The 27,921-nt window shown below is 36.8% G+C and overlaps 1 protein-coding gene and 4 non-coding genes across 5 annotated transcripts; 4 read left to right on the top strand and 1 right to left on the bottom strand.

Annotated features, from left to right (window-relative positions):
- Positions 1–11: 11 nt before the first annotated feature.
- LOC104612167 (polygalacturonase-like) lies at positions 12–1,738 on the bottom strand. The gene is made up of 3 exons (XM_010279487.2): positions 1,276–1,738; positions 843–1,132; positions 12–729 (listed from the first exon to the last, which is right to left on the bottom strand). Exons 1-3 carry the CDS (start codon positions 1,696–1,698, stop codon positions 279–281), a joined length of 1,164 nt encoding a protein of 387 aa, XP_010277789.1. The 5' UTR covers positions 1,699–1,738; the 3' UTR covers positions 12–278.
- An 11,645-nt stretch (positions 1,739–13,383) lies between these two features.
- On the top strand, positions 13,384–13,457 carry TRNAI-AAU (transfer RNA isoleucine (anticodon AAU)). Its single transcript has one exon. It is a non-coding gene; the product is annotated as a tRNA-Ile (tRNA).
- Positions 13,458–19,262: 5,805 nt separating this feature from the next.
- Positions 19,263–19,336, top strand: TRNAI-AAU (transfer RNA isoleucine (anticodon AAU)). Its single transcript has one exon. It is a non-coding gene; the product is annotated as a tRNA-Ile (tRNA).
- Positions 19,337–19,420: 84 nt separating this feature from the next.
- On the top strand, positions 19,421–19,494 carry TRNAI-AAU (transfer RNA isoleucine (anticodon AAU)). The gene has a single exon. It is a non-coding gene; the product is annotated as a tRNA-Ile (tRNA).
- An 86-nt stretch (positions 19,495–19,580) lies between these two features.
- On the top strand, positions 19,581–19,654 carry TRNAI-AAU (transfer RNA isoleucine (anticodon AAU)). Its single transcript has one exon. It is a non-coding gene; the product is annotated as a tRNA-Ile (tRNA).
- Positions 19,655–27,921: the final 8,267 nt, after the last annotated feature.

Here is a 27,921-nt window from a genome sequence, read left to right as displayed (position 1 = left end):
TCAAACTTGCCTTGTTTTTGCAGCATATATAATTATATCATTACTTCAATTCTCATATAGAAACAGCTGAACCAAGCAAATAGTTGAGTGAGTTTTTTGAGTTTGACTCGGCCAATACACCAGAGTCAGTTAATGAAGAAACAAAAGAAGAAGAAACCCGGGTTGGTAGCTTGCCTTCCCTCTGGGTTTTACTGGATTGAGGCAATATCAGAATCCATCCACATGGCCGGAGACATAATATATTACAACAGGCCTTAAAAGAGGGAGAAGAAACATCTCTATAAACAGCTCCCCGGCACTGTTACTCCGCCTGCGGTACCACTGGCGTTTGCACAAGATGATAGAGCTGCTCCATTCCGATAGGTAAGCTTTACATCCTGTAATCTGATTCCTGTGCATGGGTTACTTGAACTGCAAACAAAATTCACAGCAACCTGTGTCGCCGATGTTCCCCGGATGTTCTGGTACGTCACCTGGCTGATCTTCACGCCAGAATTCTGTACCTTATTTGGGCAGTTATTGTCAGGGCAGTATATCTGGTCTATTATGATCGGATTCTTAGCATTGTTCATGATCAGATTCTGATAAAGGACGCCCCTCACGAACCCATTACTTGGTTTCGCCCACGACTTAATCCGTACTCCGTTATCGGTTCCGGTGAATGTAGAATCCTTTACAGTCACATTCTGCACACCTTGTTCATTCAGATCCTTACCCAGGCTACCGATGCTGCAAGAAGTAGAATGAAAAAGAATTAATCTGTGGACCCAAGAAGTACCGCATCAATTTAATTTCTTTCTCTTAATCGAACAATCCAGAGTTCCAGACCATCTATAGATTACCTGATGCCGTGTCCAGGTCCGCAGGCAACACGCTGAATCCAAAGGTTTTTAGTGCCCGGACCGATGGAGACACAATCATCTCCGGTTTTAATGCTAGAACTTGTGATTGTAACTCCTGTCGAGAACTGTACGTGTATGCCGTCGGTGTTGGGACTCTGATCAGGTGCAACGATCTTCACCCCTTGGACCATTACATTGTTGCAGTTGTTTATCACGATGTGAGATATCTGGCTGTTGTACGATGTCAAGCCGCTGATCACCACATTATTGGCGTAGTTGAACGTTATCGACTGTATGAACAAAGTAACAAACATCACTGGTGTATGTTAATTAGAGTAAGAGACATAAACAGAGTCGCTTAGTTTCAGTTGAGGTAAATTGGATTGGATCCATATATAAAAGGATGTTGAGGGGCCAGCAAAAGAAAACCCACCCTTGCTCCAGACGGGCAGCTCTTGCCGGCGGTCTTGCAAGCCCACAAGCCGGCCCCCTGAGCGTCAATTGTGCCTCCGGTGACCGACAATCCATTGACCTGAATGAACAGGAGCCAACTGTTTGAATTGGCGATGACGCGATAATCGGAAGGGGCGACCAGGGTTCCATCGATCTTAACATTGACTCTGTTCTTACATGGACCTCTAAACTCAGCTGGCTTCATCAAGTATCTGCCGGGAGGGACGTAGATTGTATCGGCCCTGGCCGAGCTGCATGCCAAGCTCCATGCCTTGAGGAATGCTTGTGTGGCGTCGGTCTTGCCGTCCGTCTTGGCCCCCAAGCTGACTACATTGTAGACTGCTTTCGATGAAGAGAAGAACATGAAGAGGAGAGAGAGAATGCAAGCTAATTGCTTGGCCATTCTAGAGAGAGAGAGAGAGAGAGAGAGAAGATTGGTTGGAAGGTTGTGGCCTGTGGGAGAAGTTATGACGGTTAAGAGGTATTTATATAGTGTGGTTAGTGAGTGGGCCGTGGGCTTGGACTTTGTGTTCGTTGCACCAACAGCTTTAAATAATCATATTAAAAATTCATGCTGTCAGATGATATATGATAGATCATAACTCTAGCCCATAAAAGATGATCAAATGGCCGTGTGACTATGGTTAATTAGATCGTACGGCACATCCATTGAAAATTGAAATTAAAGTTATGCTGAAGGAGAGGTAGTATGATGGACCATAGTTTCAGTGTAGCAGATCGGAGAGTGGTACGGTGGGAAGAAAGGAAGGCAGGCCAAGCAATAAAGGAGGAAAGAGGAGGACATTAGATGTACTACTATTAACTGTGAGTCTGCCTCATGACGCAATGGGAGAGGAATAAGGCGATATCTAAGCCGTGATCATAGCCATTCCAACGTGGACACGAGTCCACAGCTTATACCGTACTATTTTATTGATCTATACAAAGAAGGGCTAAAGCCTATAAAGGAATTGCTAGGTGGAAAGTGGTACCCGACCCGATTATGAAATATCCGACTCCGAGCATCCGCTTACCTGCTACCCGGTATATATAACATATGGGCTATGAGCACTCCCAAGTCCAACATTGGGTTGTTGTTAGGGGGTAAACGTGTCAATGGACCGGTTTTGGATTGGACCCCATTCAGTCCAAAATCAATTTGGATGGATTGGACGGATCAATAAGATATCGGATTGGACCAATCCGGTCCAAAATATTTATTAGATTGGATTTGACATGGTCTGTCCATAATAAATATTGGATTGGGTTGGATTTTAAGCCAATATCTGGTCCATTGATATAAGATAAGAATATATATATATCAATGGACCGGGTTTGGGTTGAAACCAATCTAAATCAAAGTGAATTTGAATAGATTGGGCAGTCTAGACATTGAATTGGACCGGCCGGAATTGGTCCAAAACATTTATTGGATTGGATTAGAGCTGATCCATTTATAATGGACTCACATTGGAGTGGATCGAATTGCACCAAATCTAGTCCAATTGACACCCCTAGTTAGGGGTTCGAGTTGGGCCTATGTTTTCGAGATATGGGCTGGGCCTATGTTAGAAAACTTGCATTTAACCTAAATTCGGGTTGGGTTTGGGTTGAGGTCTCGAATAGCCTAAACTTGGGCTGGATTGGGTGTTGGTTGGGCCTGGATTAAAAAACTTGGGTCTAACCTAAATTTATATATATTTTCAATCATTTCTATTATTAAATTGATCCCTAAATCCCAATAAAAGATAACTATGTAAATATATATATATATATATATATATATATATATATATATATATATTAGAATCTTTCAAACCAGACCAACCTCTCCAAATCCAAATAACTTTGTCCTGACCCAACCCGAACCCAAGCCTGAAACCAACCTGAATTGTATTAGGGTAAACTTGAATTAGACCTAGATTGATAAACTTGAGCTCGGATTGGACTAGGCCCGAGCCCGAGGTTTGCACCAGGATTGCGTTTCAACCCGTCCAAGTTGTACCCCTAGTTGTTGTATGTTTTATTGAGCCTGGAGCAAGAATTAACCCGGAAAGACTGAGATCATGTTAAGGCCTTTGAAGTTTGAAGTATCAGATTGGAAAAGACTGAGATCAGAGCAATATTCACCGGAAAAAACTTGGCATGTGAAGCACAAAGAATTTTTGGAGGAAGATGAGTTCTAATAAATGTGATAGAGAAGAATGTGAGCAAACGAAATCTATTATGAGCATAGAATTATGTGGACTATCCAAAAACAACAAAAGGAAAATAAACAACTTAAATTGTTTGGTTTTCAAACCCCATGTGTCATTTAATGCATGGGAGAATAAGAACTTAATAATTTTATCAATAGTCAAAGTTTCTATATAAATTATAACCTATAACAAAACAAAAAAGCATTATTAGCTAACAACCTGTTTAGATGCTCATAAAATGTTTTTGTTTTTTGTTTTTTTTCCTTTTTTGATTAAGTGATTAAGGGGGTCACATTTTAGAGAAAAGTTTATCAACCAAAATGGAGAGAGGTCTTTGGCTGTGAATCAGAAGCCTGTTTGGGTACCCATGTTTATTGGTATTACAGATTACAGGGGATCAAAGGGTGGGGACTACTGAGTTCACCACAGACAGACCATTTTCCATTTATGAATGGGTCTCTTTTCTCACTTTCTTTTCTTCTCCTCCTCCCAGAAGAAAAACCATTTACAGTTGATTGTATTGTCCAATCGGAATGATTTCCGCTGTTTGAAAATCTTGAAGCTGAAGACTACAAAATCGAATGCTTTTGGGATAATAATTAAACACAGTGGTAGAATATAATCAGCTCATCTTATCAAAAATTCAAATTAAATAAATCCCATTAAACCAAAAAGCTAGGGTTTTAATTAAAAACACTGCGCGGAGAAGAATGTATAACATTATCTTTTATTTACAATTTACCAATATAATATAATATGGCTAGACCCAATCATCATCATCAGCATGCTCTCTCTCTCTCTCTGCACATTGAATTAATGTAGACAAGTGGGATACTGCAAGTAAAGAGAAGAATGGTCTATAGTTAGTTGGAAGATTTGGTACCTTATTGAATTGGGTCCTATTATTATTATTCATGGTTAAGGGAAACTTACTAAGTCAAGTATCATGGGTGATGGGATATATGACTGAATAACGTCTTTGGAATTTAACTAATGAAGTGTACATGTGATCCAGTGTTTCATAGGTTTTAGTAGCATATGGAGTTGGTGGTAGGCTTTGCGTGGAATCTGATCCATCTTCCCAATAATTAGCAAGTACATATTGGAATTTACTTATTATTTTCTCTCTCTCTCTCATTCTATATTCCTAACGGTTGAGAAAATGGTGAAGTACGGATTTGTTCAATACAGATTTCTGATTTCTACTCCAAGCTATAAACATTCAATGTCCGCCCGTGAATTGATATTAATTTTGAGCTGACATCTATCCCGACAGTACTTTGAGCCTATAAATTTTAGCCCTGATCTAATTGATCATTCTCCCTTGAGAAAACTAATTTTTTCAGAGGAAAAAGAATACTAGTTGAAAACAGTTTTCCAAACAAATTAATTAACCGAAAAGAAAGGGACAGGTCAAAGTTTGTATTATTTTTCTTTTTTTTTTTTATTAAAAAGCATCAAAGCTTCTATTATTTCATTAAGAAGTTATTGATGCATTCAAAATAAAAATTTCAAAACAATTTTCATTGGAAGAAAAAGAAAATCATGGAAAAAAGAAAGAAGTGGCAATGTGAATGTAGAGTTGCAAAGCATAGGACTCAAAAGCCTATTCTCAATTTGGGCTGGTTTACGTCCAATCCAAGTCCAAGAAAAACTTTAGTTTTAGGCAATTTAAAGGGGTATTGACAGCATGACTGGTTTTGTTCTTCAAGACAAAAATAATATAATTTTATTATTGTGAGTGTTCTATATAATTTCTAAAATGCTATATAATCAATATATCAGTGTTCTATATCATGATTGATTGAATAGAACTTTGTACACATAATTGGCAAGAAACAGATCCCCAGATTAAATCTAGTGAGGTCATCCTAGGACCAAGGTATCTAGACCTGGGTCCAGGCAGACCTTATCCAAAGTTCAATGGATCCCAACATTGCGGTTTTAGAGTATGCCTCCTAGTCTGGCTATGAGACTTGAATACATGGAAATGCAAGACAGAAGATTTTGCAACAGTTTACTAATTCCAATCTGGAGCTACTAGCCTACTACTAAACTATGGCTCTAATTAATTGCATATATACTTGGTGATCTCACTCTATCTACTCCCTTTAACACCAACTTTCATTTTTTTTTTCTGATAAGTACCATTAACTCTTAACTAACCTCTCTAAGATATCCAAGCATATACTCATCTAAAAGCTTATTTAAATAACAAGAATATAGGTTAAGAAAAAAAAAAAAACCACTAATAATAGAATACTGTTGTTAGTCAACCTTCTGGATGTTCTAACTTCTCACATGGGATCTATTTCAAGGGCTGACCAATCTCTATGTACATATAGTACGATCGGGCCACATGGTCATCTAATTAATTTAACTTTAGATTATCATGATATATTTTTCAACTCTTTCTATATCACCTAACATCTTACATTTTGAATCATTTTTTTAACCAATGATGAATAAAACCCTAATTTGTTTATGGCCATGCATGTGATATAGTCATCAAGATTTAAAACAAATGAAATCACCTAATTCCTACTATTGACAGTAACGGTCACCCTTAAATTGATATGGTTGGGAGTTTTAATAAGCTTATAAGAGTACTCTATTTCTAATCACATCTTATATGATCATATGTTGCTTTAGCACTGATTTAGGGGCGCTTGGTATAATGGTGTTTTGTTGCTATTCTATTTTGAGTTTATCAATATAAATTTGTGTGATTTTTTACCACAAATGTGTTGAAGATGTTTTGAATTGATTTATACAAATTTTTATTTTTATCTAAAATGTCAAATTTGATGTATTTCTGACTTGTGCATTTTTTAATTGAAATGACAATCATGTAAATGTAATAAAACATACAAATTTGTATCGATCAATCCAAAATACAACAGCAGCACAATGTCATTATACCAAACACCTCTTTAGTCTCAATACCCAAATGTCAACTACTAACATGATTAATGAAATACCCTAAAGTATTCAAAGTTTTGAGTATGGATACATTAGCCCAATATGTACAAATAGGCGTTCGGGTGTTTTGAAGCTTAATAATTTTTTAGTTTTTTTTCTTTTTTTTTTATTGTTGCAAGGGGTCAGTTTTATGAATGTCTATCCAATGGAACACCCCTTATACCCCTTATAGGGTATTGGAGATTGGGAGAAGTATGGACAGGCCCAATGTAGATTTCTGATTTTCACGATTTCCACTGCAGAGTTATAAATATTCAAAAAGTCAAAAATCCCCACTTTATGTTGGAAAATTGGGTCACTGTAACTTTGGAGGAGAAGCTCTGAGGCGCGTCTGAATACACTATCTTTAGAATATTATTTGCCCCCACTTAGTTTCACTAATTTTGCTGTTAAATTATAGGCAAATCCGTTCCCATGATACAACAGAGCCTTGGGCGAAAATCGGTAACCAGCAAAGTTGAAGAATCTCCGGAGAAACCTTCGATGAGACTGTAGCAGACCGAACTGAGAGAGAGAGAAAATGGATTTCGAAAATGTGTGTTTTTGAAGTCTGATTCATGCTCCTTAAATAGTTTATGAAGAGGTATGAAGAAAAGGTAGGTGCTGGTTCAGAGAAGGCACCTTAAACAGTTACAAATTCAAACATTGTGATTGTTTAAAAAGTAGTTAACAGTTAATGACTGTTAACTTTGAATTGTGCCTCTTGAACACACTCGATCGTCATCAACGGTCAGCATCACACCAAAACCAAAGCCGCCTTAAAGTGCCTCATTGCGCCGCACACGCGCGCACACGCGTTGCGCTGTATCAAACCCCCATACTCTCCTCTATTTTTCTAAGGAGTGTAAATCAGCTCCTATTAAAATACTGGAAACAAAGCTTATAATTTTCAAATGTGGGACAAGTTCAAAACTATGTTTTGCAAGAGAAAAGTTAATTTTTCAATCAAGTGTGTAGGTGCAATTTCTCATGTAATTGACCAATCAAACACATTGGATTTAATCTCTTATGAGATTAAAATCCAACACTTTACACACCAATGCCAACCTGTGAATTAGCATCAATTCCGAACTGGCATCCACCCTAACTGTACTTTAGACCTATAAATTGTGACCCTGAGATGATCAATCATTCTCCCTTGGTGATCTGCTGATACAACATAATATAATATGCCTGATACAGGGTGCGTCATGTCAATAGTTTAAACCTTAGAAGTATTGCAGTTTGTTTTTCAGGTTTTAACATTCTTTTTCTTTTTTTTTTGACACCAGGTTTTAACATTCTTTAGAAGTATTGGGGTTTCTGTTCATAGTGATATTTTATCTGCCTATTGAATTTATCTTCTCCATGGCCTTAAAAATAGCAATTCAATAGAGTTTAACCAACCCGATCATTCATTCAGAATCTACATATTTGTAATTCTTGTACTAATTAAGGCAATGTTTGGTACCGATGATATTTCTCAAGTATCAATTTTTGAAAAAATGGTGTTGCATTGGTATGTTGTTTTCTAAAAAAAAAATGACCTTTTTTTTGTTTGAGACAATTGCTGCCACCTAGGCTAGGAATGGCAACAAGGAAGATTTGGGGAGGGTTTTGTAAATTCTAGACCCTACTTGCCTCTCTAAACATCTCAACCCATATCTACCCCCAAAACCCATAGCGGATTGGATTTTGAGAATTCAAACCCTCCCCGCACATGAAAATGAAAAATCCTCCCCGCATTCAAGGATTGGTTTTAGAACCCACATCTCATTTCCTATTACTTCTTGCCATATATAATTAATAAATAAATAAAATAACACAAATAAACAACAGAATTTCAAATTATTTAATTAAGGCATGTAAAAAACACATAAACTATCAATTATCCTTTTATGTAAAATTTAAAATATTATTAAATACAAGACCCAGTACATAAAATTTATATGTTTTCTATCAATATGCAGGTCGGGGAAGGTTGGGTTTAGCCTAATACCATACCTTACCCATACCCATACTGATTGTAAAATCCCAAAACCTGTCTTAACCCCAAAACTCATTCTTCAAGCAAAAAAACAACTCACCCCAAAGGGGAGGGTAGGGATGGGTACCCACCGGGTGGGGTAAAAATTTCCATCCCTAAGTGGGTAAATAACTTTTTCCCTAAGGGAAAAGTTGCCAATACTTGAAGGGACAAAAATGTCCCTTTAAATAATGGATTTTTATGGCTAAAATGGTCATTGCCTTATTTACTTAAAAAAATAAAAGAACATAGAATAATGCACTTACCCGAATAAATATTTTGCAAGAAAAAATATTCAAATAATTATATTTATCCGAATAAATATCTTAAACAAAAAACAATTTGTAGGGCCTATTTGTCTATTTGGATGCGTCCCATCCATTTACACCTGTGAGGCTAATGTTGTGCAAGGGTTTAACTTCTAATACCAGGAATTCTAAAAAAAAAATAGGAAAATAAAAAATAAAATCTAGAAGAACATGATCAGACATTTTATATAACTATATTGCAATAATATGGAAATTAATATTTCTTTTTTATATATAATTTCTATTAGCCTAGAATGAATTTGACAAGGTTCCTATGAATATTGACATATGGTACAGGGGTCCCATCATCCCCATGTCCATTTTGGTGGAAGGTGGTCCTTTGATTTCGGCTCTCATCTCGGCTATTTACTCTCCGGGTTTGACTCCACGTGGCGTGTGCCAAATTTCAATACACAAAGGTGGCGTGATTTGCATCACACGCAACAACATTCCTCCTTGGTTGCTGGCTGCGTTCCCACACAGTATCCAACCGTTTTTAACTGTATTCCTCGTAAGTTCTCTCTCTGGGTGCATCAGCACCATATATTCTTTTATCTCATTTACTAAAACGACCCCTGTGGTTTCATCTATTTATTAAAACATATCTTATAATTTGCATTTTACTAAAACATTCCTGTGCAATCGATTCTTGTATGAAGAACGTTAGGATTACTTTCGTAATAAGTAAATATGGGAATGGGATCATGTCTTTCAACATTTTTCACTTAGTTTAGGTGTCATGTTATTATTTTCAGATGGTAAAATAAGGTCAATTACATAAATAGGTTGCAGATTGTAGGTATATTTTGGTAAAATAAAAACTATAGCGTAGGTTTAAAGAAATTCATACAACAATAGAAATTACTCTAATAAATGACCTTTTTTTATACATATTGTTCCTTTCGCTCAGTTTGAAAAGAGTACAAACACAAACATATAGAGTGCAAAACTATGTATTTTATATTATTTTAATTAAATTTATATTATACATATTGTATTTGTACTAGGCTCAATTTGGAAGGAGTACCAATACAATATGTACAGTATAAATAGATATAAAATACAATATTTTGCATTCTATCTATTTGTATTTGTACTCATTTCAAATGCAGCCTTTTATTTCATTTGTTCATTTCAGTATTTCACAACTGACTGAAAAATCACCGGGATGGCCAGGGTGGTCTGATCAAGTTGGCTAGCTATCGAGGTATATGACTCCACGCACTTCCACCACCTTAGTAACATGAAGACATCAAATTTTTGAGTCAAGCAGACCTTATCTAGGGTCTACAAAAGCCATTAGGGCTGCATTTGGTATTCCTTATTTTAAGGATTTATCTCCTTTTTTGCAGTTAAAATATTCCTATGAACACTGAATTTTTTACAGAAAAAATGATATCCTGTTCTTACAATCATAGAATCATCTCAGTGTAAAAATATAAGTATGGTCTTCATTCCGACCTAAGAAACAAGCCTTGAAAGCATGGCATCTGTTGGCCGTGGCACTTAGGCTATGTTTGGTTTGAAGGAAAATGCAGGGAAAGGAAGGAAAACCTTTACAAATCTTGTATAGGTTCCCTTGTCTTTCCCTTCCTTTCCCTACCTTTTCCTTCAAACCAAACATAGCCTACTATTTATAAAAATTTGACTGTTTAATTTCAACAACCTGAGCTGTTAAGAGCTCTCAGATCTGCCACTCATAAGATATGAAAATGCATATCTTGTTCGTACTTGTAAGGGTTGTAGAATCCCAAAACCTGTTCTTGCTTCAAAATCCATCCTTTAAGCAAAATAACCCACTTGTCGGAGTGGATACCCACCAGGGTAGGATAGAAATTGTCATCCCTAAATGTCCAGTGGATAGTTGTGAGTTGCATATCCAAAGTTGTCAAAAGGACTCTCAATGGATAACCATTTTGTGAGAAAGAAATCCGGATTCCCATTAGGCAGGGTCTGGAACAAGCGTTTATCCCGAATGGAATGATTGGGATTGGGTCTGAGTTTGGCTGATGAAGATTGAAACAATAATGCTGTGTTTGGTTTGAAAGAAAAAATAAGGAGAGGAAAGGAAGGGTAAGGAAACCTTTATAAACCTTGTATAGGTTTTCTTACCTTTTTCTTCTCCCAAAATAGACACTACTCTCGAAACTTGTCATTGCAACGAATTGGCTATTCTTATACGCCATGGAAGACAAGTTTATTCTTACTAGGCCTAACCATAGGGGGTAAAATTTGGGCCAACTGAGCCGTATTTAAGGCTAATCCAGTAATCAGAGATCTGGGCCAGGGTCAGCCGCAGTTTAAAGCTCAAAATCAATACAATTTGGGCTGTGTTAGAACAAGCCAGAACAGGTTGGGATTTTTTTCTACTCATGTTTTGCAAATATTACATAAATGCACAATTTAGAGAACATAAGGTGGATATAATATTATACATGGTCTGAGTGTGTGACAGATTCAGACTGTGTTGGTTGTGGCTGACTTGGGCTCAAGCTGTTAAAATCCAATCTAAATTTAAATCAAGTTATTATCAAGCCAAGCCCAACTAGAGCTAAAAAATTCAGGCCTAACTCATGTAAAAGCTCAAATTGGGTGAGGTCGGAGTTTGGTTGAGCCAGATCAAATTCCAGGCCCTCCCACGCAGTGGTCTGTCAAAATGCATTAACAAGAGGGAGCAGAGCAACAAAGTCCAAATTCAAAACACTGTTTTCAACATTTAGTGTCTCGCTGTAGGGTACAAGTCGGGCTGGGTTATGTCGGATTGAGGTCGATACTATCTCAATCCTAACTAACCTAACTCAATTTGCAAGGAGTACAAATACAAATATGTACAATGCAAATACATACAAAATAATATAAAATATAAGATTTTGCACTCTACCTATTTGTATTTATACTCTTTTCAAACTGAGCCTAAGTTCAAGATTGAGATCAATTCAGTTTTAATAGTATAAAAAGGACATAGTTATCTTGCTTTTGAAAAAGTTTACCTATGAATTCAAAATTGTTGACGTACATATATACATCCATTTATATAGACAAATACATATTCTTCTGGTAAGAATATAGATAAATATATAATACATATACATTCATACATATAATACATATACATACATACATATATGGATGCATATTTGCATATATACATATGCCACATACATACATGTATATATACACATAAATAAATAATTGTTTATATAATATTTATACACAAAATAGAAAGCTCAGTCTTGGTTGGGTTGGACAATAATCCAACCCTAACCCTAATTCAAACATCAAGCCGACCTAACCAATCTGATTAAAAAATTCAATTTGATATCCGATAGATATCGAAAATTAATATTCGAATTTGAATCCGATTAAATATTCAAATATTCGATTTGATTTGAATTCGACTAATTAATTGTTTTAGGTAATTAATAAATATTTTATTTATATAAAGTATATAAATATATAAATTATATAAAACATTTAAAAATTTTATATTTTATATATAAGAATTAAATAATTAGTTGAATTTGTATATTTATCGAATCAAATCAGGTCATATTCGAATTCGAATTCGATTAGCTATTCGGTATGAATAGGATATTTGAATTCAACCGGTTAGATATTTGAATTCTCCAAATTTGATTCGATTATGTCAATCTTGAATTCAAAATCGGATTTTCAAATACCGTTGACACCCCTACTGTTTGATTCATCACAGGATAGGAATATGGGTTTATTTATTCCCTAAGTGGTTAAGGGAGAATGATTGATCAATCCAGGTCAAAATTTTCTAGCCCCACCGTACAGGGGATGAATCTTGACCGTGAATTGATGCCAAATTTACGGGCTAACGGGCATGATGCGGTTTAAAGGGGGGGGGGGGGCTACTAATAGACTATGGGGGGCTGTAATTTCGAATTCTGCATTGGGTTGCAGTGTACTTAACCCAAAAAAAAAAATGAAGTATGGACAGGCCCAATGCAGATTTCTGATTTCCACTACAGAGCTATAAACATTCAAAAGGTCAAAAACCCACACTCTATACACCCATACCCGCCCGTAAATTGGCATCAATTCCGAACTTTCATTTAAGTCACAGTTACACACTCTTTTTTTTTAATTATAAAATCTCTTTATTTTTTAGGAACTTTCATCTAAGTAAAAAAAAAAAACTAATTTTTCATGTACACCCTTTCCTTTATTTATTTATTTATTTTCCATTTGCATTATTAGTAACAATAATTTTTATTTGTTATACTCATTTTTATTTAATAATATGATGAATATGTATTATCAAAGGCATCCCAATTATTTTTGCATTTTTTTCAATTTTGAGTATAATTATTTTATCTATCCTTTATATTCCATATTTATATTATATAATTAGGATACAATTGATTTATTTTGTTTATAAAATTAATTGGCCTATTAGATCATTTGGTTAGAGCGTCGTGCTAATAACGCGTATGTCGCAGGTTCGAAACCTGCATGGGCCAAAATTTTTACGGTACTTGCTGATGTTTACTACTTGATTTAGCATCTTTATTGCATTCTACTTACTTATGCCTACATAATAATATGTGTTTTGCATGTCTTCAACTGGCCTATTAGCTCAGTTGGTTAGAGCGTCGTGCTAATAACGCGAAGGTCGCAGGTTCGAGACCTGCATGGGCCATTGTTATCTTTTATCTTTTCATTTCCTATATCTACAACAGAAAAATGCATTGACCAATGTTTTAGCTAAGAAATGAGCAGCTTTATTTGCATGGCTTTGTTGAGTGAAAATGAAATACAATAGTCAATACATTTTTTCTATATTTCATTGTAACACTATGAAGTATGAACTAATATCATCATAGGCAATCATTATAATGTTTTAATTATATAATTTATAATTTATATAAAAAACATATGTATTTTAAATACACTATGAACTAATTACATTTATTTCTTGAAGATTATTGACAATTAGTACATATTTTCAAAAGTAATTTTAATGGTTATATTTTTTACTTTTTGGTAATTTATCATATTTATTGCAAATCATGTTAATCCACTTTTGGTAATTTCTTGGATAATTTTTTGTAATTATGACAAAATTATTGTTATTTTTTGGTTATTTTAATGTTTAATTTCTGTTCATTAAATGTAATTTTCTGCTATTTATAGCTTAAATTATTTAAATATAATTACTTTTAATTACATTTTAAAATTTAATTATGTTACTTATAGTTTCAAATATAATTTAAATAATATTTAAAATACAATTTAAATTATAACTTACAATTGTTAACAATTTAAAAAAATTGTTAATTAATGAATTAATAAAAATGTTAATATATTTTTAATAAACACTATTAATTAATAAATATTGCAATTAATAATACTACAATTATTGGAAGTACTATAAAATAAGGTTAATTATTAATACTGTTAATAAAATTACATTCCTTTTCTTCTCTATAATTATTTAATTCCATTGTTATTTATTCTTTGATTAATTGTAGAACTACTAACCAAATTTACTATTAATTGATTAATAGTAATTAAATAATTACAATATTTTATTAATTAATAGTATTAACAATGCTTTTAATTAAAATACTAAAGTTATAAAATAATAGTATTTTTAATTAATATAGTACTTTTAATCATTACAATATTTAATTAATTACCATTTGCCCCCCCCTATGGTCTAGAAATCTCCCATTAGTAACATAAATTTTAATGTAAATTTCCCTCCTCCCCAATCCCTAACCCAATGGTTGGCCTCCCTTATGGGCCCATTTATATTTATGCCCCCCCTTCCTAGTCCATTTTAGGTTTTGGACCCCTTCATGAAAATTTCCTGCACCACCCTTGAGTAGTAGCTGTTGAAGCCTCAAATGGTCAAATTTCTTTGGGATAGATGTCTATACAATTTTGATAGTTGATTACAGCACAAGGGAAGGAATTTGTTGGGTGTGGGTCCAGCCCATATGAGGGGCCCATCCCACCTTTTCATGCTCCCAAAAGGAGTCGTATTGTGGAAGCCAAGAAGGCTCCCACTTTTTCTGATTTAGCTATCAATTTCTATAACCACCAAAGTGAGAAAAGTGAGAAGAAAACAAAGAACCGAGGGTTTTTTGGGTTTTGAGTTTGTGAAGAAGAGAAGAAGAGACTTGTTTTTCTACTCCATTCAAGGCCAAGCTTAGAGGTGTTCCAAGTCTGTTCTTCATGAGATTAAGTGTTGGAGTTAAGAATCCACTCCAGTTCAGATTTATTGATTCTTCATTTTTCTTCTTCTCAGTTCAGATTTACAGGAACTTGGTGAGATCTAAACATTTGCTTTTTATTGTATCAATCTTGTATTTGGTGATGTTAATACTATATTTGTGAGCCAAGGATTATTTCCTTGATGTTTGTAAGCCTCTAGTTGTAACTAGAGAGGACTATTGTACCCATTAATTTCTGAATTAGTGGAAGACTTTTACAGACCATATGTCCTGTGGTTTTTCCCCAATTTTGGGGTTTTCCACGTAAAAATTTTAGTGTGCTATTGTGTGGTGACTGTTATTTACGTTTTTCTGTTACTTGGTTGAATTATTTACTTGTTATCATTGTTGTTGACAAACCCATTTTAACACACAAACTTAAGAAAAAGTTTCTTGCTATCCTCGGATTGTTTTTACACACATTTCTACTTTTGCAATGTATCTTCCCCAACGAAATCTTTTTCTTTCCTAATTGATTGATTTTTCCTAGTTAACATCTTTTTAAATTGGACAATTTGCATGAATCAGCTATCATAGTTAGTCGATGCACATCTTTTCAAATTGACACATCTTCTCATACTTATACTTCATTGTTGTTATAATATATTTCTTCTCTTTTCTCGTGGACATAAGCATTACGGCCGAACCACGTAAAATTTCTATTTGCTCTTTGAGTTGCTCTGCTTTTTCACTTCCCTTTTATTGTACAACATAAGGAAATGGAATATATAGAAAAGGCTGTTCTTATATGGTCATTGGATGGTTGCGAACGATTTGAGAGCACCTGGTACTATGCATTACATGAATAGGACAAGGTCCAAAGTATCAATATGTTATAAGTAGCGCATCTTATCGTATGATATGTTTCATTTTCAATGGTTAATACTCTTCCCAAAGATAACACGTTTCAAAGCTAGAAGAGCTGAAACAATTTGAATTCAATACCCACCATTTGATTTAGAAACACATGCCCTTGTATTTTCACTGATTGCTTGGACCCATTTCAGAGAGAGATATTCTGGGCAGTTGAGTGGGTTGATGATTGTGCCAAGGACCAACAAATATAAGAAACCTTACTTTTGAACCCATTTGACTCATATAACCTACAATTTCCTAGAGATTTTATTGAGATTGAGCTGAACTCAAAATCAACTATCAAATAAAAACCTAGCTATTTTTTTAATTAATTTATTTATTTATGTAGGCTTGCCAGTGCCTCTAACAAATGGTCTCCATCATTTCTTCAACTCGATCCAACCTAATCCGACTCTTTTCGTTTTTCTGAAGTGATTTTAAGTAATCCTGCCCAATTGCAGCCTATTTGGTTGGTATATCCATTACGAGTCAGGAATGTGGACTTATGTTAAAAATTGACCAGCCGGTTGAACTGTCAAATCATTCAACCCGATTAGTGGGTCGGCAGTTACACACTTACACATTAAACCTCTTTAATATCTTCGTATTCTAATTTTTAGGAGTTTTCATCTAAGTCTCGAAAATCTAATTTCCATCTAAACCCTTTCTTTTTTTTTATTTATTTTTAGTCATTTTCATTAAATACTTTTTAGGATAAATCTTTTAAACTATCCCTATTCTTTGCGAAATTGACTAATTATACCCATATTGTTTATGTATTATCTTTACTGTTTCAAAATTTGCTAACGAAAAGAAACGAAATGTCAAATTTGCATTCCACTATTCCTCAATTTTCAAAATAAAACCCAATTGATGAGCAGTTTTGATGATGATGTCTGATCCCTTTTCCGGTAAACTATGTAAAAGGGTTATCTTAATTGGGTTGGTTTTCTGGCAAAATCCTAATATGCGAAGAGGGGAGGTGGAGAGCGACAACGAAGACGAGAAGGGGGTAGAGGAAGAAACCACCACCGTTGTTGGAAGTTGCGGCGGTGGTGGTGATTTTGATAGATCCATTTGTCAAAAACCCTATTGCAGCGATACCTAAGGGTGGATTTGAGCCAAGCCAAGCCGAATAGTACGAGGCTCAAGCTCGACTCGAGCTCGGTTCGAGCTAGAACCTTGAGCTCGAGCTCAGCTCAAGTAAAAAATTCATAAGCTCGAGCTCAATTTTGAGAAAAAATATTTTATAAAAATAAAAAATTATATATAAAACTATTTTTATTTGATATTTAAAAATTTAAGAATTATAATAATTAATAATTATAATATTTTTATTATATATATTATTTTCTATAATTTTATTTTAATATATATATATATCTATATATACTTGAGTTGGCTCGCGAGCCTCATGAGCCGAGCTCTAGTAGGCTTGAGCTTGGCTTGTTTCACAATCGAACCACTGAATTGGGCTCGAGCTCGACTTGAAGCTTGATTTAAACCGAGCCGAGCCAAGCTTTTCACGAGCCGAGCTCGAGCAGCTTGTGAAAAGCTCGGCTCGTTGCCATCCCTAGCGGTGTCGTAAGAAGGTAAAATCTTGACTGGTTGCCACCCCTAGCAGTGCCGTTAGAAGGTGCCCATTGACCGATGTACGCCACTCCAATTATCACCCATCCATGGACCACTTCGCCAAACCGGAACTGAACCCTTGCACAAGAATAATTGTGGGGATCCTTGTGGATCGAGCTACAATGAATAATCCTCAGATGTCGGGTTGTCTGGGGACTTCAAAGATCAACCTCTCGCTGATTTCCAGCAATTATGAGCCTCTACTGATTTGGTGGGATTGTTAGTGATGAATACAACAAGCACACACTCTCCAATGTTTCGCACCGAAGAAGCGACAACACTGGTATCATGGAATGCCCTCGTTGTCCATTGGAATGCCCGAAGAGCTCTGACAACACTCCTTTTGAATGTTGATTCCATCCATCCTCAAGCTGCTTTCCAACAAAGATAAGCCTCTGATTGTTTAGTGGAATGCCCTTGTAGCGAGCGCCTGTTTTGTATCCGAGTGGTAAGGGAGGGGTTTGCCACTGTCGTCGTTTGTATCCAAGTACGTGGAGGGGTCTTGCAGCAGCGACGGTGATGAAATAGGGGCGAGAGGGAGAAAGAACAAAGGGAATGGGGGGAGAGAGAGAGAACGAAGGGGGCAAAAAGAGAAAGAGAGGGAGGGAGACCTTCACCAGTGGCCGCCATCACCTATGATGGTTGTGTCGAGAGGGAGAGAGAACAAAGGTCTTGTTGCCTGCGTCAAGCAAAACAACAGTCTCCAAGCAAACAACAGTAGTGGTCATCGTCATTTTCAGCTATGATGACGCTGGTGGTAGTTCTTTGTTCACCGTCAAGAAGACGATGAATAGAGATGAAGATGGAGGAAGGAGAAGCAGAGGAAGAAGGAGAAAGAGAAGAAGAGGGGAAAGAGAGAGGGAAGAGGAGAGAGAGATCGGGGAAGGGATGATGAACAATTTTTCTCTCTCCCTCTCACCACTACTGCAGGTTGCAACAGTGACAGACCTCTCTGCCAATTGCTCTCTCTCTCTCTCTCTCTCTCTCTCTCTCTCTTTCGCCCTTGTTTCATCACTGTCACTACGTGCAAACCTCTCAAGTAGTGGTGGCGTTCTGGTAGGGTCTCAAAATTGCCAACAATTCCACGATTTCCACCAAACTCTTTGTCACTGACTTCAACCGGCCCTATTCTTCAGTAGATCTGGGACTTGTTCTTTGTCACCAAATGGGGTTGATGCAGTAGAAGCAGCTGACCGCCATAGAAGGGGGCCATTATAGAAGGGATGAGGGTAATATTGGGTTTTAAAAAATTTTAAACATCACAGTGTCACGTGTGTACGGATTCTAATAGAAAATTAACGGATGCTAACAGCAAGGGTAGGGCTAGTTAATTGTCAGAAAACTTAAGAATACTATAAGACAATAGTTAAACAGTAAGGGTACAATTAGTCAATTTCGCAAACAGTAGGGTAGTTTAAGAGATTTCCCTACTTTTTATTTGCTATACTCATTTTTATTTAATCTGATGAATTATCATATATATGCTCAATTGTTTTTTTGTAATATTTTTTTTTTCAGTTTTCAATGTATTTTTTACCCATTTTTATATTTCAATATTTCTATATGTAATTATGATACAATGAATTGACTCATTTGATTCATACGGTTGAACTAATGGCCATCCAACCGAGGGAAAATGATTTTGTTTATAAAATAAACTTTTAAAACATTGGAAGATTAGACTAATATTGTTGATGATTATTAGAAAATTCCCTTTAAATTTAATTAAAAAAATAAATGGCCTATTAGCTCAGTTGGTTAGAGCGTCGTGCTAATAACGCGAAGGTCGCAGGTTCGAGACCTGCATGGGCCAAAATTCTTACGTAAACATTGTGAATATCATTTATGCTTTTCGCTTTTCTACTTCCTTATTATTATGCTATCTTTTCAATCAAATGGCCTATTAGCTCAGTTGGTTAGAGCGTCGTGCTAATAACGCGAAGGTCGCAGGTTCGAGACCTGCATGGGCCAAAATCGTTCTTAAACATTGTGAATATCATTTATGGTTTTCGCTTTTCTACTTCCTTATTGTTCTTATCTTTCTAAAGCATTTAAATGGCCTATTAGCTCAGTTGGTTAGAGCGTCGTGCTAATAACGCGAAGGTCACATGTTCGAGACCTACATGGGCCAAAATTCTTTCGTGAACATTGTCAATATTATTTATGCATTTCACTTTTCTACTTCTTTACTTTTTTAATTACGAATGCTACCCTTCTAATGAATTGCCAGCTGGCCTATTAACTCAGTTCGTTAGAGCGTTGCAGTAGTAATGCGAAGGTCGCAGGTTCGAGACCTTCATGGGCCAACAGTTTTTGGTAAAACATTGTCAATGTTATTTATGCTTTTGGCTTTTTCACTTCTTTACCTTTTTAATTACGAATGCTACATTGCTACCTTTCTAGTGTATTGCCAAATGGTCTATTTGGTAAACATTGTCAATATTATTTATGCTTTTCGCTTTTCTGCTTCCTTACTTTTAATTACGAATGCTACCTTTCTAATGTATTGCCAAATGGTTTATTAGCTTAGTTGGTTAGTGCGCTATGCTGATAACGCGAATGTCACAAGTTTGACACTTGCATGTGCCAAAAGTCTTTAATAAAATTGTCAGTTGTTATTTATGCTTTTTGCTTTTTCTACTTTCTTACATTTTAACTACGAATGCTACCTTGCTAATGATACTCGCAGGTTTGAGACCCTGCATGGGCCATTATTATTCATTTGCTGTTTATCCAAATCTTTTTAAAGGGAAGTAGTTGAACACATGTGACGTACGGATGTTGTTATGTGACACTGAAAAGGAGCCTTTGGCACATTTACAGTCGAACTAAATAGGTCCAATCCTAACTCAAGCATTAATTTTTGGGTTATGTGTAGTGGTTTCAAGTATAGTCTTACTCATGATTTTTAAAACCGGATCAGACCGGACAGTCTGACTGGAAAAATTGAGACTTGATCGGTTTCATTTTTTCTCAAAACCGTTTTTTTTTTCTTTAAAACCATTGATTTCGGTTAGCAAACCTTCGAAATGGCCGGTTAACCATTCAAACAATTTTGAATGTTTTTCAAATTTTTTATTTTATTTTATTTTATTTTTGTTAGAACGGGCCGGCTGTTCGAACCGATAACTGGACCCCTGACTGATTCGGTTTTAAAAACCATGGTTTTACTCATATATCATATCCTATTGAATTTTTTGTTTTTGAATACAATTTTTTTTGGGGGATTTTAAAGGGAAATTGTCTATGGGCTCTCTCTTCTCTCCATCTATTTTAGCTTCCTATAAATAAGAAAGTCATATTTTTGGTCTTAGAATTATAAAATTATTTTTAAATAAGTTTTATAAATTAAATTTTGATGACTTGTTTAGGAAATGGTTTGGCTTCACGCAATTAATGAAATGCTTGATAGATGGTACCATGCACCATATGCACAAAGGAGTTTTGTCCCTTGTAGGGTATAGATTGGGTTGGCCAAGCTAAGGTCAACTATTGCTGAAACCCTAAATATGCACAAATTGGGCCTGAGGTCAAACCTAATCTTTCCAACCTAAGCCTAGCATAAAGTGAAAATTTGACATACTTAGATTGAGCCCAAGCCCAAGTCAAGCTTTAGTTGGTCAATTGGGCTCAAGTGGGCCTATTAGGTTCAATATACTAAAAATTGCATGAACCTATTTATTATCACTAATTTAAACCTTTTAAATAAGGATTTTGTATATGCATGTTGAGTTTACGTCGAACTATCACTAAAAGGTTGCATGTGTATAGTTGGGTTATGCATGGGTTAGGCTAAGTTCAAGTTGGGTTTAAGCCGGGGCTAAAGCTACCTAGAGGCTAGCTCTGAAGCCAACATAGTGTATATATATAAGCTTGGGGTTTTGGGCCCAATCCTTCTAACCCAACCTAGGGCATGTGGTCAAGCACAATCCTTCTAACCCAACCTAGCTTGAACTAAAAATTGACATACTCGGGTTAGATCCAAACTTAAGTCAAACTAGGACCGGTCAATTGGGCTCAAGTGGGCCAATTAGGCACAATGCAATAAAAAGTTGCATGAGCCTAATTTACCATCACTAGTTTAAAGCTTTAAATAGGAGTTTTGTGTATGAATCGTGCATGTATGTTAGATTTAAGTTAGGTTAAGTCAGTAAAAAGTTGCTTGTGTAGTTGTATATAATTGGGTTAGGCTCGGATTAGTATAATGTCAAGTTGGATTTAAGCCAAGCTAGAGCTACCTAAAGGTGCCATGGGCCAGGCTGAGTCGGGCCCGGTCTGGGATTAGCACCAATGGTAAGGGCTTTAAGTTAAGCCCGGGCATGGCTCTACTCACACCCTGGTCCTAGATTGCAAGCCCAAGCCCAGCCCTACATGGGCCTAGACAGGGTTTTGCAGTCTTTCTAAGCCTAACATGTAAATAACCTTGGACTCATGATATCAAGTAAAAAAAATAATTATTTAAAATTTTTATTGAAATTAAATAACTTGTAAATGTAATACATACAAAAAAATATACAAGCCAAAATTAAATTGGGCTTGACTAGGCTTTAGTCCTATGGCATAAAAAATAAGGTATGGGCCTCATTTAATTGTTACACTTGATTTGGTTTATGTTACCTATCCTTTTGTAGATGAAGACAAAGCTTTCATTCCCATTCTTGAACAATGCGGGACTTGGAATAACACTAAATAGTTAGTGCAACCATTGAGTCTTTCATCAAGTCCTACATTGCTAAGGAAATGAAAATGAAGGCTTTGTTTTCATATATATAAGTCCTTGTGCAATCATTAAATAATTTGAATATTTATTAAATCGAATCAGGTCATATTTGAGTTTGATTTAACTATTGATGTAGTTCGGAAAAAAAGTCATATTCAGAGAAGCTCCAAAGAAAAGAACCAAAACCGAAATAAACAAGAAGAACAATACTTCACTGAATACTTAAGAGAAAATCAATCAAAACTTCCCTAACTTTGCCCTAACTACTCTTTATATAGACTTCTTTACATCCTTATGCCTCCTACAATGTAGTTTCCTAATCTAATAAAATACTTCATATTATAGTCCTATTAAATTTCTTCAAAAAAGAAAGTCCTAATTGAATTCTGATGAGAGTAGATTTGGCCCTCCACTAAGTTCATGACACGTGGCATCTCGGAACAGTTGGACAACACCTCAACACCTTGAAGGCGATGACTTGCCTTAGCCAAAATGATGGAATCCTAATTGGCAACCTCATACACAACTTGGGCACCTCGACGGGGTGACTAGCTGCACCTCGTTTAGCGTCGACTTGTGGTACCTTGTCGTTACCGGTCCAAGGGACCTCGATATGAGGAGCGGCCTCCACAAGGACTTGCCGACCTAACTAAGGTCCAAGTGGCGACCTAGGAGACGTGCTCACCGACCTCCTCCTCATGCATCCCATCACTCTCGGGTCTTCCGGAAGTCAGTTCTTGAACCGAATGTTTCGGAGTAAACCGAATAAGGCATAAAGCCTAGTCTACGTACATCACTACCTCCGAGGACTTCAGATGCTAGAAGTGCAAATGATTTGAGGCGTGCATGGGAGGATGGGTTCGGAGCCTTCATTCCATCGCAGCCATCTCGGCATCCAATGCCATTCCAACGTCCATCACCACCTCGGCGTCCAACACCACCCCAACATTCATCGCCACCTCGGTCCATCATGGTCCAGCGGTAGCAGTACGACCAACGGAATAATCAACGGAATAGTCGTCAAAACGACCATCACTGCTGTCAGCCCAAACAAGTTCCAGCAGTGATCGTGAGGCCACCCCCACAGGTTGAGCCCTCTGTGGTTCCTACGAGACATGGAAACCAATAAACTATGAGGCCACCCCCGCAAGTCGAGCCCTCCATGGTTCCCACGGGAGTTGACGACTAACAAACTGTGGAGTTGCTCTTGCAGGTCAAGCACTTCATTGTTCCTGTGGGAGTTGACGGCCAACCGACTGTGGAGCCGCCATGCTGACTTCAACTCATCTTAGATTCACACTTCAAAGCCAGGTTCTCAACTCATTTTAAATTCACACTCAATAGTAATCAGCCCGGACAAGCCTCGCCAGCACTACTCGCGAGGTCGCCTCTATAGGTTGAGCTCTTCACGGCTCCCGTGGGAGTTGGTAGCCAATGGACTCTGCGGTTGCCCTTGTAGGTCGAGCCTTTTAAGTCTCCTGTGTGAGCTGGCGGTCTACAATTAGTAGAGCCGCCCCCGCAGGCTCAGCCCCCTGCGGCTTATTGTAGGAGAAGACGCCAGCATTTCCGGGGGTTGATGTAGTGTAGCCGTGTAACCGATTCACCGTTCAAGCACCGGTAGTGACACATATAAAAAATGCTATCACAAGGGGGGAAATACCACCTCGCTTTTTAGCCAAATGCCTCGTGCCTAGAACATCGATAATCTAAGAAAGTACTACCTATGGGATCGGAAGTCAAGCATCTGCTACATCGAAAATTTACTATGTATGAGTGACCACTCGCTTCGGCGAACTAGTCAAACCGCTCGTCGACTAGATGTACATTAAAGAGTGGAAGACAAGTCACTCTAAGCCTAAGGGCCCCAATGCCAAGATGTTAACAACCTCAACACCACTATGAATAAGACCCAATCGCTTCTAAGCATATGGGTAGTTCGAGAACATTGTATTTATGCCTTATTAGCGCATAGGTAGTTCGGGTGACGTACCCTACCATGCCTATTCGCCTCGGCTCACGTTCACCTCAGGAGAACCTACACTTAGTAGATTTTTTGGGAAGCTAAGATTCTCGAAGATTATTGTATGTGAAGTGGACAAAAGGAAAAAGTGTATTTCGTTACTCCAAAAAGTAAAATTGTACATCATAAAAAAAGGAAGGAGAAACGGGGGAAAGGAAGACTAGTTCGCCTTCTAAAAACAAAAGGAAAGAGAAATGGAGGAAAGGAAAACTAGTTCACTTTCAGCACCGTGGCAGACATGCAAACTTGGCCGATTTCTTAACGGTCGACCTCCACCTCGGTTTTAGGCTTCACATTGACATTGTTGGCTACTCCTTCAAGAGCCGGCTTCACATTCTCATTGACATTGTAATCTACCTAAGTGGAGTGACTTGATGAGGTCGTCACACAGTTAGAAGCCCCTCTTGAGGACGACATGACGAATTTCGCTCTTAAGGTATTAGGCCGAATTGCAGAACTCCTTGACGATTGCATTCTTAGTAAGGTAGATGTCCTTGGGGTGCTTGCTCCACCTCTCCTCGAGCGGATGAGTTCGCTCATGTGCCCCGACAATCAAGATGGCAAAGTTCTGCGTAAGGCTGCATTCAACCCTTAGACTCTTCCGACCTGGGGGGCAAACTGGACCAACGCCTACAAGTTCATCGAACTAGTCTTTTCGGGCCAAAGGACTTACAACAAGCTACTCCCTTCACCGAGCTAACCTCGGGTTGGGAGTGGGAGGCAATTGATGGGGGCAAATTTGACCCTCCACTAACATCATGACACGTGGCATCTCGGAATAGCTGAACGACACATTGACACCTCGGAGGCGACGACTTGCCTTAGCCAAGATGATGGAATCCCAGCTAGTTAGTTCTCGCAGGGCATCTCACAAGGTACATGTGCAATTTAGTTCTCGCAGCTCCCTAACTCTCTTACATTTAGCTCTCTCAAAAATCTCCAATTCGCCGACTTAAGCATCGGAGTGCCCATCCTGGGTAAAGCAACCCCGACACTCCGACACTTGTCTCTTTATAGGTCGACTCAACAAACTAGCCAACTTGTCATCCGAGCCACCTTCCGGTAGGGAAATGCCAGATCGTGTTTCACCAAATACAAATTTGGAAATCTCGTTGTAATGCTTACTTAGTAAATGCAAATTAAGATAAATAGATAGATAGATACAACAATCTTGCATTGATGCAATCTTTGTAAATATAAATTAAGTTGAATTGACGGAAGCTAACTTAGTAAATGTTTACTCAGTTAGGCATCAATTACTTAAACGATATGCATCTCATAATGCATCAATTACTTAAACGAATCTCATAATGCATCAATTACTTAAACGATATGAATAAGATATCCGAATTCAGACGATTATGACATTCAAATTGTCCAAATTCAATTCGACTTTGTTGAATCTCGAAATTGAAATTGGTTTTTCGAATGTCATTGACACCCCTATTTAGCATTCTTTTTTTAAGGTGTATATATATGCACTAGATTGTATGATAAGGTATGGCAAGTCGTGATACTTTAAGCCCTGCCTTGCACCCTCACCTACTGGTGAAACTGAAGATGCAACTTTGGTTTGAGTATTTATTAAATTTTAAGTGGGCCTGAACCCGAACCCAAGCCCAATATAGTTGAAATTCTTCTATTCAGCAAACGCGTCTTTGCATCCCAGTTAAAACGTAAAACTAGGGCGTGTCAATGTGTCAATGGGGTGTTGGGTTTAACCGTTTTAGGGATTTGAGTATGGTGGGTTAAATGGACAAGGTCCCAAGGCCCACATTGAGATTATTTGGTAATTACTACTTACGGGTTAGGTTTGTGGTTTAGGTCATGGAAAATTTTAAGCCTACCTTGTCATATGATAAATAATATAGATTTCAAGATTATTTTTATCTGTAATTTTAATATTATCATTTATTTTACCTCATATGTATTAATTCTCCTTCTTTGCTTCACTTCAGCTTGGGGTACTTAAAACTACTGTTTTTAAAATTGGACTGGACTGGACGGTCAGACCAGAAAAACTGGAAACTGGTCATCTGACTGGTTCTATTTTCCTTTAAAATCATTTTTTTCTCTAAAATCGTTGATTTTGGTCAGCAAACCGCTGAATCGGTCAGTTAACTGTTCGAACCATTCGAATGGTTTTAACCGTTTTTCAATTTTTTAATTTTTTATTTTTTTTTATCAGAACGAGTCAATCGTTCGAGTCGAACAATTAAACCGTTAAAATTGGTAATCGGACCCCTGACCGGTTCAGTCACCAGTTCGTTTTTAAAAACCATGCTTAAAACTACTCTCAGGCTTGATTCTCAAACTCAATCAAACATGGGATCTATGGGCCCAAACTGGTTTCGGTGGGCCTGGACCAACCCCAGAGCGACCTTTTTTTTCGAAAATGCCCCAGAGCGACCTTCAAATGGAACATTTATTTGATATGCACATATCACATGGATAAAGAGGAAGTCAACCTGATAAAATAATCGTATTATCGCTTCTAAGCGCCCTAAATTCCTTTCTTTTATTAAATTTTATTTTTTATATCAAATGAATAAATAAATGTCTCTCCCAAGTTCGTAAGAAATTAAACAATTTAGCCTTTCTTTATACTACCAAATAAATTAACTAAATAGGGAGGAAGTAAACCCTAAACAGTGAAGCCATGACTTCTTTTCAATAAGCACCAAAGGGAAAATTTATGCTGCTGGAAAGACGTGATATATGAGAAGGGCTTTGATGAATAATTAAAAAGTTTTTGTGAATTTTGATAAATACCACCTGATTGGTTACCCTTTTATGATAGTGGTTGATTGGTTATAAGTTTTTCTGGTATCATGCGTTTTCAGTATCATAGTTGAAACCTAGTTTCAAACTTCATCCATAAAATTATTTAGCACTTTTCCCAAACTAAGCTTTATGTATTTAAATCAATAAAACCCTATCACCCTTCTGTCACTCACTGATAATGTTATTATTTTCAATGAAAACCATGAGAATTAGTGGTGGTCATCATCCAGTTGAAACACTGCAATTAATGTTATCAACAAATACTGTGCATAAAAAGGACAAGGTTCAAAGTGTTAATGCGTATATATATGTATCGGTTTTCAGGGTCTAATACGAGGATTTATGGCAAATGGCCATATTAAACGGTTAATACTCTTATCAGAGATGGCATGTTCCAAAGATTGAAAGCTGAAGCAACTTTCAATCCATGAATACCATCTCAATGAAACAGGATCAGTTGATGACTTGACATAAAACGTCTGTTGACACAGAAAAACCATCCTGTAAGTTAGGTTAATTTGTCAAAGTAGGACTACTCAATTAAGAAACAGTTTTCTTGGAATAACAGTTATGAAGGTTTATTAATAGTAATGACTACATACAATGCACAGAAAAAATTAATGAGAGAAAGAGGTGAATGGCTTGGCAGTTGATCAAGGTTGATCTGCTTATTTGGCAAATTGGAAGAACTTAAATATGTCATGGGTAATGGGCCCCACACCATGGTTGAACAATCAATATAATGGTATTTCCACCACTTTTCCTTCGCATGATCAACCCTTAACTAGCTAGGAAAGAATGTGTATATGCATGCATGCTTCTCAAAGTTCCTTGTAAATCACATCATTAGTTGATTACAGTTAAGGCTGTCCTA

Source organism: Nelumbo nucifera, chromosome 1 (genome assembly GCF_055504915.1).
Source record: "Nelumbo nucifera cultivar China Antique chromosome 1, China Antique-T2T, whole genome shotgun sequence".
Lineage (NCBI taxonomy): Eukaryota > Viridiplantae > Streptophyta > Magnoliopsida > Proteales > Nelumbonaceae > Nelumbo > Nelumbo nucifera.
This window is presented reverse-complemented; position numbering and strand designations above follow the sequence as displayed.